This window comes from Hyposmocoma kahamanoa, unplaced genomic scaffold (genome assembly GCF_003589595.1).
Source record: "Hyposmocoma kahamanoa isolate Upper Pololo Valley unplaced genomic scaffold, ASM358959v1 100021, whole genome shotgun sequence".
NCBI lineage: Eukaryota > Metazoa > Arthropoda > Insecta > Lepidoptera > Cosmopterigidae > Hyposmocoma > Hyposmocoma kahamanoa.
Window position 1 is genome coordinate 14,497,755 of NW_020653200.1, and position 12,076 is coordinate 14,509,830.

Here is a 12,076-nt window from a genome sequence, read left to right on the forward strand (position 1 = left end):
TTTGCCAGAAGTTATTGACAAACTCCGTAAAAATAACCGTAAACGCCGTATCATCTTGCACCACGATAATGCCAATTCTCACACGGCCAGACAGACAAATGAATATTTGAAGGCGAATACGTTGACCTTATGAGCCATCTCGCGTACAGTTCCGACCTGGCACCTTGTGACTTTTATTTTTTCCAAAAATTAAGAACCAGTTACGCGGTCAACGATTTTCGTCACCTGAAGAGGCTGTCGAAGAGTAAGAAAAATATGTTTCAGAGATTGTCACGGAGGAGTGGCATAAATGTTTTCAAAATTTTGTTGTTAAAAAATTTGTTCATTCGTGTTAAAAAGTGCATTAACGAAAACGGAGAATATTTTGAGAAACTATAAATTCATTTCTGACCATTTATAGTATTTTTATCTTATTCATTCCGGAAATTTATTTAATTTTATTTAATCATAAAATTAATACTTAATAAAAACATATACTTAATTTGGAAATAATTTACTATTTAAAGTAATTCTAAAACAAAATTGATTTTTATAGATAACACACATATTAACTATCATCTGATAGTACATACCTTAGCAACTCTTGAATAAAACGTACATTATCATACTAATTATCACATTTTGTTAACAGCTGACGTGGGCAGTTGCGCTGTGCCGCTCGGTATGGAGAGCGGACTCATCTCAAATGATTCCCTATCATCCAGCTCTAGCTACGACCAGAGTGTCTCACCGCTCAGTGCCAGGTAAACATTCATAGAGGTTTTGATGAAATACCAGAGTAATCAAATTTATGTGTTTTTGAAGTTCAAAAATCAAAAACACATGTATCCAGGAATAAGTTAAAAATAAGCAATAATTGTAAAGGTCCAAGAGTAATTTGAGCCTAACATGAGTCTTACGAAGTATCAACTGTGTTGTCAATTGTATGCTATGGTAGCGTTCTATTAAAAACTTCTGAAATCTTTTTAAGGTAAGATCGTGAATAAAAGTCATGTTGCACATAATGTTCATTGTATTCCAAGTTAACCAAGCGCGGAGCTGCCCAGAAACGTGAACCATTTAGTTGCCTGCCCTCTGCATTCCAACAGCCAAGTAGCCCAGGGCAATGTCAATTATTCTCCTTAGGAGTTATATCTTAGTTCATAAAACGTATAAAAAATTATTTATACATTTGAACAATCGTCTCATCACATAATACTTCGTTAAGGTTATGATTGCATACTTAACTTAATAAGGAATCAGACCCACATACGTTAACAAAGAAAGACTGCTTCACCGGATTGTTTGATTTATTAATATGACTAAACATAACGCTAGAATACAAATTGAAAAAGGCTATTTAATCGACGCCAGTACACTGTGCGGAAATAACCATTGTTAAACAACAATAAAGCGCTATGACACGGCCGAGTTGTTACAATAATTGTGAATCCCGTTACCGCAGAACGCTCATACTTAGCTCGAACAATTAACAGAGGGTCTCACATTTGCGTTTTGAGCCCGCATAAGCTAGCGCGAAACAATAGAACGAAAACTCAATGCTTGTTTGAGAAATTCACTAACAGAAAATTAAATTTTCATATGAATTCGGAGCGACCGTGATCCTACAAAAAGCCTTTAGAGGCTTGACTCCCCAAAGATAACAAGATGTAAGTACGGGCGGATGTGCCGAAGCCTTATAATCTGAGCCACTTTACATAGGGTCAGAGGCGATTTAGCAAATGCCAGTTAATTCAACGTTTAGCGCTCTTTGTTCTACTGTATCTATTGATGAGATTGCCCGTACAGATATTTAAATGAAATTCAGCCAGCCCCGAGACACACCTCTGTTGACAAACGAAATACCAAAACGTTTCAGAATATTTGCGCAGACTATAAGGCTAATTTTATTTGCTTATGCGCAAACACGTCTGTTTGCATGTACTATATATGGCCATTGGCTTTTCTGTAAATCCTATAAAAAAAAACTAAAAGCAAGTTCTGTTCAATTATTCTTTTTTTAGAAACTCCCTCTATGCAATACGATTTCCGTAGCCAATGTTTGACAAATTTAATCAAATCAGTATCACTGAGAATATTGCGAAAATAGTAATTGGCAATAAAATTCTCGTTTGCTTGCAAAATTGAGGAATTTTCCACTTATACCGGTAACAAGGGGACGCAAAACAGAAAAACAACTCAAAGTTATATTAACGAATGGACTATTGAGTGAACGCCAATTATTTCGCTATTTATTAAACTCGGGACGATAATATTGTAACAACCACGGAAAAAAAAAGCAATGGAAGTGCCATAAGTCTCGCTTGCTATAGGAAACGCTGTCGCCAAAACGCATACAAACAAATTATAGACACTATGAAATCTTGATAATGATTGGACGTAGTTTCTAATTTAAAAAGATGTAACAAATTCTGGGCTGTTAATATAATTTAAACTTTACCCAGTCGCTATATCATTGAAAGTACAATACCTTTACTGCAAGTTACGACGTTAAGAATTTATATTGAAATTTTATTCAACGTGTTGCCATCTTGCGACCAGTAGCTGGACTATGACGAACGAATAGAAAGTAGTATCTTTTTGACAACAGACGTCATCTTTAACGCACACATTGCATAATGGATTTTATTTCGCTCAATGAAGTATAAGTTTAAAATTAACAAAACATTCATGAAACATTTTTTCGCCAAACTTTTGTTCCCTATTAACATGGAAAATTGGAGATGTTTACGCATTTCTCCAAAAGATAAAACTGACATAATGTTAACTGGGATAATATTTACTTTCGTTTGCTACAATACAAAAAATCTATTCGAGAAACAGCAAATTGAAAATTTGTTAAAATAAGATTTGCCGATGATATAAAAATACCACCATGGCTAAAATTTTTGGCGCGGCTGTCATTTTAGCACTCCAAAACAGTACAATAACATTAATCATAATATTTTTCTACGATTTTAGAGAATTTGCGATTTTAGAGCTCAAGTTGATCTCGGTAACCACTTCTACTGCATTTATTGTTCCGTGGTAACAACGCACACGCACACACGCACACACTCAACACAACAACGACGATGTAGTTTCATCTGTTTGCTATGATTAAGCAAATTACATACTGATATATCATAGGCACAATACAATTAGTGTAAATACATGTCAATTATATGATACACATTGTTTTATAAGAAATTGTTTATGTATCGCAGAAGTGAATGCTCCTATGACTTTTAAGAAGATTTTGCTATTACATTCACCTATCAACATCCTATCAAGTTTGCTAAGAATGACAGATGAATCATGACATTGAATACGAATAGGAAAATAGACTTACAGGCATAAATCGAAGAAGATGCAGAGACCAGTATGAGATCTCTACAATAAAAACTGTAAAACTTAATATTTTATGCGAATGAATTTAACTAGCATGAGTTAATTCGCTGCTTTGCCTTTTTAATCCAACAGGATCCGTACAGAAATCCGTGGAGGTGCATGGTGCCCCAATGGACTGATTCTTCCTAACAGTCGCCAATATCTGGAGATAGACCTACGCGACGAGTACCTAATCACGGGTACTGAATCGCAAGGTCGTTTCGCTAACTCCGTTGGCGTAGAATTCGTGGAGTCCTACTCACTGGAATACTGGCGCAGGTCGCTCAACCGTTGGTTCAAGTATAAGGATTTCAACGGAAGCCGGGTAAGTTGCATCGAACGTAATTTTATATTATATGTATATTTTATAACCTATAAAAATATCTTATATTTATCGTGAAGAACTTTGTTTCATTTATTTTCTATTCAATACCATCATATGTTTAAGTCAACAAAATTTTTGAGCTAAGAAAAATCTTTGTTTTTCGTTAGGAGTAACTATATGCAACGAATATGGTAGTTTTCTTGTAACACATATTACACGTAGTTATATACATATTTCCAGAACCAGAACCACAAGTTGCAATTCGTTGTTCAAAAAACATCCGGTATATATTTTTATAAGTGTATTTTTAAAAATATGGTACTTAATCATAAAAAGACACTGTTCTCTGTCAAGTTTTTGCCCATTAGTGTCTACTAATGTTAGACACATTAGTAGACACTAATGGGCAAAAATTCGGGCTTACATAAGATCACGCCTGTCTAGGCGTGATAAATATTTTAAGCTTATGCAAGTCGGTGTAATAAATATTTTTTAAATGTTACAAATAGGATACGCGCATAATAATATTTAAATAATATACAGTATGGAATATCAAAGATCAGTTTCCGAGGTCGTTTTCGTAAAATTAGTCCCCTTGCGGCGAAACTGAACACTACGCTACTCGAGGACGACGTAGCTTTACTTATATCTAGACATATTTAGATGTACATACACACGACAAGGAATATAACTACTATTAGTAATCTATATCGTATTAAAGAAAACTATAATTATTAGTATTAATTACTCGAATAGAATTGTTATTACTTACACAAAGATTAATGCTCCTTAAAGATATCTAGAGATATCACTACCTTTGACATAAGTCCTTTCTAGTCCTCTTTTAAACTAATCTTGTAACGTTGAATGAACAACACTTCTTCTCGAACAATACCATTCATTTTTAAGAGACAGCTAAGGTATGCACAGCGCAGAAGTTAGTTAGGCAGACCAATAAACTCACTTTACTGCAATGAGGATTGCAACCATATTCACTGCGTTCGTCTGCGGAGTTACCTACTGCGATATTTCATCCCTACTTTACAACTTCAGATAAAAACCACATAAACATTTATTTATTAGTTCATTTCATACATACAACTAATTGTACGGGACCATCCTAATCCAATAGTGTTAGCATTTCATACACAATGAAACACATAACATAATATGACTAAAAATAATAATAACAAAAGAAAGACATTTTCGAATAAAGGATAATAATTAATAATGTAGAATTAATTATGGGCAAAACAGAAACAGTGTTGCCTTCATGAACTCGCTCTCAAAACAATTCAAAATGTCTACTTCTTCAGCTATTCGATTTAGTGTGTGAATGCTGCTAGTAAGGGGCGCCTTGTTGAGCAGATATAACTAGAACTAGATATTTGTGATAACTAAATTCCCGATATAACATTTGAGTACATTTGCACTTAACGCTTTCAGTATTTTTATGTCGACAAATTTTTTTCAAGAGTTTGTATGAAAGCAACAAGTTTATAAAGTACTAGCCGTCAGACGAGCACTTCTAAGGCCTCTTCAAACTTACTAAAACTCCTCAAAAGAAACTTTTTCGTTTCCGCGATACGCGATACTTAATATATCTTTCATTTCAGCTTATACCAGGAAATGTGAACACATACACACCGAAGAAATCGACATTAGAAGCCCCATTCGTAGCGTCCAAAGTTCGCTTTTTTCCGTATGCTGCTCACCCTAGAACTGCCTGCATGCGAGTGGAATTATATGGATGCCGCTGGAAACGTATGTATAAAAAATAATCAACGTTTCCCTTACTTGCGATGTCCCGGGACCTTCTGCCTTGCGAACTGAGCTTAAGCGACAGTATAAATAATATAGCTACGCGTCAACCCAAGTCATAACATTTGTGAGAATGCAATAATTTTTAATGAGTAGCTATGCGATGGACTGCCGCCTTTAGCGGCGTATTTATGTAATCTATATTTTCACAGAGGCGTTAATTGCATATTCGGCGCCGCGTGGGGGTGATATGCAAGCTATGACCGGGGGGGCAAGATTCGAAGATCTGTCGTATGACGGTGTCATGCGTGAAGGGAAATTAATGGACGGCCTCGGTCAAATGACTGACTCGCTCCTTGGACCAAATGATTTTGAATTACCAGATCCCAATGACACGCGAGGTAAAAAAGTTTGATTTGCCAGTCCTTGGATTACGGCATTTCGAACTTTTTTTTCATGTAACATATTTTCAGGAACTCGCTGGGTGGGCTGGAATAAGTCGATGCTAATAGACGACGAAGTAGAGATAAGGTTTAACTTTAGTACTCCTAGAATTTTATACCACATTGATATACATACGAATAATATGTTCACCAAAGATGTTCAGGTAAGTTGTTTACAACGACAAATGCTTTGAAATATTACATGCCTCATCAAACAGCTTCATAAGTGTTCTCACCACCAGTTATTCAAAGAAGCTGAGGTGTACTTTTCGCTGGAGGGCGAGAGATGGCAGGAGGATTATATATCGTACGAACCGAAGCAGGACCGCGTGTCGGAGCATGCTCGCACCATCCACATCGACCTGCAGAACCGCACTGCGCAGCACATCAAGATCAGACTCAAGTTCCAACACGAGTGGATCCTCATCAGCGAAATTACTTTCAAATCAAGTAAGCCATGCAATTATCAAATACTATAAACGGAAAAGATAAATTATTTGGAATATATTTTGAACTCGTTTTGCTCAAGCAACGCGCGAAACCTAAAGTAAACACCTCACCCTTGAATGTATCAAGGAAAAATTTATAATAGTTGATAGAACCAAAGGTTCTAAATAAATAAATAAAATTGTCTGGCCAAATAACCCGATGACAAAAAGTGAACTGGAAATAAAAGTACAATTCATAAGCATGATTAGGTAATTTTTCACATGAACAAAAAGCGGGCGTCCCGGAGGGCACAGGACGCCCAGGCACGCTAATAGATCTATTACCCCTCATCGTGCTCCCTTATCTGTTCAGAGCACTCGCGAGCCTCCGGCTACTTCACAAATTTTATCTTTCTCTAATTAATCCACAGCTCTTTTGAGGAAATCGCCTCTAAAGTGATAAATCGCCGAGCGCTAAATGAAGAACTTGTAATTAAAGAAAATCTTTGATCTGGATTATTCTATTCCCCCAATTATATTAGCAACGGGCCGCGCCGCCGGCCGCGCGACGCGTCATCTGCGGTCGCCGGAATTATTATCTCGGTGCCAAATGAATTTAAAGTAATATCAACGGGCTTTTTGAACATGGATCTATTTATTCAATTTCCATCTTCGCGAGTGGCGACGTTGGCGGCGAGCGACACTAGCGCCACCCCTCCCAACAAATCGCAAGGATTTGATCCGTTAAACTTTCCGGAAGAAAATTAAATTTACATAATATTATTAGATTATTTACACCTTGGCTACTGGACTGGTAATAAAATTTAATGCTCGTCTCAGAGACGGTTCTGTAGACAGTCTGTACTAATTTATTCTGATCGTAAATATTTTCTGCCGTTAATGCAAATATGAATGATCTGATCGAAAAAAAATAATAGTAGAATTCGATTTCAACTAGTGTGATATGCGAATTAATTTATTGCATTTAGTTTATTATTTATAGGAAAAAGGGAAACATAATAGAAGAGTGCACTAAATTATATCGGAATTTTATTTACAACTTGAAATGTAATAAATTAATGACTGTATTGATACATTGTGTATACATTTATTACGCATTAAAATAATTATTGTTTTAAAAATCCAAAAGCATCTATTAAACCTCTTGGAATTAAGTCATGTATTAGCTATGTGTGAATACTGTTTCTAATGTGTTCCATAATGAATTCAAGTAAAAGTATGTACTTATATAAAACTTTAATTGACGATGTTATATTTACGTTTGAGTTTTCTCGGTGAAAACAATGCTTTCTGTTGTCAAATTCTTCTAATACTGACACAATACTACACTATCTTCTAATTCTGACATAATGATAAACTTTTAATTTTCTTTGTTACAGTTAAAGTGAGTTTCAGTAACCGAGACGTTGAACTCGGGTGAATTGAAAGCCGGATTTACATTTGTCTGACGTGTCGCGTCGTAACGCATCAGAACGGTATCAGTTTCATACACACACAGCAAAAGCCGTCACGTCAAATTGTGACACACTAATATAAATCTAACCATATTAAGCGTATGAAACCGATACCGTTCTGACGCGTCACGACACAACACGTCAGATAATTCGCACTAATATTACAACAGTGTTGTAACTTACAGTGAGTTTTAGGATTAAATCATTGCTGAAACCAAAATTTGATTCTCTAGACGTCAATAAAACCGTCGATAGAATATTGTAAGAAACAATTAAAAGATTTTTACTTAACTCAAAATGAGACAAATTTTATGTGAGTTAGTTCTGGCCAGAACATACAGTCCTTGCTCAAAAATATGAAATTATTTCTTCCCTTTTATTTTTTAAAAATTAGGCCAGTAGGAAATTGTTGACATGGAAGTAATAAACTTTAGCTTATTTGTAAATTTAATGATCTTAGTGAAGGAAGTGAGCATTCGTTTTTCACCGATTCGGAAAAAATACACTTTTTGAGTTAATACACTATTGTATTAACAGTGCGAAATGTAAAACCTTCTTTAGGCCGTCGACTTCGACTTCGATACTTAACGACTGATCCATCTTATAATATGTCAGTAAAGATATACATAACCAGTTTGGCTCGGTCACAATTTAAATAGACTACGGTATGTCTGTCCCCATGCATGTCCTAAAAACAAAATTAATCCGAACAGGGAACAACAAATTTGTCGCTTGCTTTATTTATTTATCTTTAAATTAAGCAAATCTTTTGTCGCTGTACGATAATGCCCACCATTACCAGTGCAAATAATTCGTAATTATACTTGGGTTATTTAGGTATATGTTTTACCGGTCACGACTGGGCTGTGAAAGTATGGAATTACACATACCAATACCTCTTAATCTGATTCCAGTCTCTAATTCTATCAATCTCCTTCCGCTACTATTCGGGTACATTTCCGTAAAGCATGGTAAGTATCTTCTCTATAGCAATTCGGACAAACTACTACCTCATTAAGTGACCGAGCGTATTTAGTGGACTGTTCGGTGAACAGCCACTAATAACCAGTAGGGCTCAATTCAGAATTGTATGTGCAAGCCAGGTTTCCTTGTATAATTTTGTACCATATACCCTTTTCTACAGAGCTATTTTCAGAATAATATTTTAACATCGTGTAACATTAAATTTTTATATTTCGGTTAACATGTATACCGCCACAAGTATAATTTCCTAGCGAATTTACATGAGAAGGAATTCAGTGAAATTTAATAAAACTGGTGCTCCTTATTTACCTGAAGTGCGAAGAGCAAAATGTAGAAAGGCCTCTTTACAGTCACAGAGAACCTTAAAGTTGGTGCTATCACAAGACTGAAAACATGATAGACTTTCCAATATTGCACTCAGTTTCGGGGTTCACCCTTGGTGATTTATGGTTCACCTGAAACTATTCTGCAGTATCTGGCGGTGGATCAAAATATGCTGCCCCGTTCCATTGCATGTCATCCCTAAACACGAGTCTACACGGACGGTTCAAGATTCAATTCAATAGTGTAAATCTGATAGCATTCAGCATAATAATTATTGATTGTCTCTCGTTAGGAAGGAAGTTCAAAGAATTATAATATCTCTTTAGCATTTCTATGTCTTAAATATTTAAGTTAATATGATCCTATATCAATGTTTCTCATTCATGAATTGAAAAATCTAAACTTTTTGAACAGAGCCGAACATTTCTTAAAACATATAAGAAGTATAATTACTAATCTGTGAATAACGTTGTTGATTATAAATGTACTTATGTCACTTAACCCCACAACAAATGTAATCATACCATGTACAATTGTTTGTTATCCCTTGAAAATAAATAAAAAAATATTGAGAACTAGTAAGTGCTAGTACTTTCATGTACTGTTACAATTAGAAGTTAGGGCATATACTTCTATATATGTTTATGTAATATGGGATAAAACCACAACCGACCTTGCCCTCAGCAAATGCTTCTAAGTCAGATGAAAATATCATTATCGTTTATACAAATTGGGGCAAATGGAGGCAAACTATCTTTCGACTTACACGAAATACCGATGGAATACCTGTATTGGACAACTTTTTACTTCAAAGTTCGCTTTGAGTCTTAATAGGTTATAATATCTATAGAAACAGAAGGATGAACACTCATCCTTATTATACAAGTCATAAAAATGTATTATTAAGTATTACAAAGTGGATACTTTTTTTTATATCAAGTGACGGGACGAACAAGACGTGCGCCTGATGGTAAGCTACGTGCCTGTTCATAACAGTTGCAGTGCCACTCAGAGTTTTAAGTCGCAAAGATCTGAGGGGCACTACCACTGCGCCCGTCACCCTGAGACATAAGTTGACAAGTCCCACGTGCCTATAATTTCACCAGCACCTTTCTAAACCGAAACACAGTACTGCTGACATTACTGCTTGGCGGCAGAAATTGGAAAGGTGGCAGTACTTCCCTGGACGAACTCTTTCACAAGGAGCTCCAGTGCTACTAAAATAAATAATACATAATTGAATTTAAAGTTTTCTTTTTGCATTATCAGTTTGTATACTATTAACATTTATTTGCGCTGCGAAGGATTTGCAGGCTTACTAGCACTGGCGTCGCGTCGTAGGTGAGCAAACAAACCGGTGGCGGTGCTTCCGATGTCATATTTGTTTTGAGTATATCCCAATGAAAAGAACGTTCCGCAAAAGCATGGAATGTTTTCTTTTCTCAAAGCATGCTAGTTCTCACACGATACCTTTACGAATCGTTACAAAATTCAATGCAATGCATGCATCTTTACTTTGGGGACATAAAGTTAGTATGCCTATTTATTTCATTTTGAAACGCAGAAAGCAATCAGAAAACAATTAATAATACGTAAAGAGGAAAATAAACATAAATTGCTTAAATGAAAAATTATGTTGTTTTTCGCAAGATATAAAAAATCCTAGAAACAAATTGCTAATTAAATCCAACGTCTCACGCAGAAAACTACCTATAAGAAAATTACTTTCTTGGCTAGATAGATATACAGCCTTAATACCTATTTAATAAGATTAATTACACACTACAAAGTAAGCTGTAACAAACTAAAATGTATAGTAACGTGTTAAACGATTTATTTAATCAATATCGCAGTGAGAAACGTTTTAAATTATACAATTTATAAAGAATAGAACGTGTCGTCATAAAACACAGTTTGTAAATTTTGCACAAATTACATTTGTCATTTTGACCTAGGCTTCCGTTGAAAATTGACAGTGTATTAGATATCGGTTAGCACTGCTCCTGTTACATTGCCCCTGGCAACCAGCCAGCATCTCATACTATTTAGACGTAGTTCTCATTGTTATATAAACTCGACCCCTACTTGGCCCGTTCGACGCTCGAGAGATAAACAATAAACATGGGTAATGTAAAAATTCTTGATTAACCGCGAAAATAACTACAATTTACTATGACTATTTTCATGTATTCGTAGTGACGGGCACGATAACAACATAATATAATAAGACATATGCCAACTCTATATAAACGTAACAGCGCGGTGGCGTGCACGCCTGCAGTGCGCCAAAGAAGGATGTATTCGCGTTGCATAGTGCTGGTGGTCCCACGCGCCTTTCATTATTATGCGAATGTGCGTCCTCACACGGCACGCGGCGGGCGTGCACACATACGTATGTATGGAGTTACCACACTTGTCTCATTATACATAAGGCGCACTATAAGTTCCCGGAACTGGTTACTTACATAAACAACATTTAAAAAGTAATTACAACATTTGAAAATGGATCTCTTTGGCTGCAGAATACAGTTTATTTCATCTGACACTCACTTGTTTTTACATTGTGGCGTCATTTTAGAAATTGGTTGTGTACATCACCTTGGATTTAACTCGTGAAAATTTTCGTAGTATGATTTTCTACAACTTTAAATGTAATTTAACAGCTCAGCGGAGCTCGGTTTCAAACTGCTTTTGGCGATGAATACCATGCAAGACGGCTATTTATAGCTGTGTGTCAGTGACGAATTTCATGATGGTCACCTGTCCACTGCTGTGAACGACAAAAACATCGAAGCTGTGATGATCAAAACAGACAGGCATGTGACATACCTTGAGATTCGGGCATCTTTAGACATAGGCGTGAGTCAACACAAACATTTGGGTATGAAAAAACCGTGTTCTCGGTGGATCCCACACAATTTGACTGAAGCTCGAAAAACGGATCGCGTCACTTGGTGCAATACCATG

General features: G+C 35.9%; 1 protein-coding gene across 1 annotated transcript in view; it reads left to right on the top strand.

The window, feature by feature from the left end:
• The window catches only part of LOC113226061 (discoidin domain-containing receptor 2-like), a 100,622-nt gene that overhangs the window by 14,114 nt on the left and 74,432 nt on the right, over nucleotides 1-12,076 (top strand). The window contains exons 2-7 of the mRNA XM_026458579.1: nucleotides 632-743; nucleotides 3,463-3,694; nucleotides 5,311-5,458; nucleotides 5,668-5,856; nucleotides 5,929-6,062; nucleotides 6,141-6,348. Coding sequence (XP_026314364.1) covers nucleotides 632-743; nucleotides 3,463-3,694; nucleotides 5,311-5,458; nucleotides 5,668-5,856; nucleotides 5,929-6,062; nucleotides 6,141-6,348 — 1,023 coding nt within the window. The remainder of the gene's footprint in view (nucleotides 1-631; nucleotides 744-3,462; nucleotides 3,695-5,310; nucleotides 5,459-5,667; nucleotides 5,857-5,928; nucleotides 6,063-6,140; nucleotides 6,349-12,076) is intronic.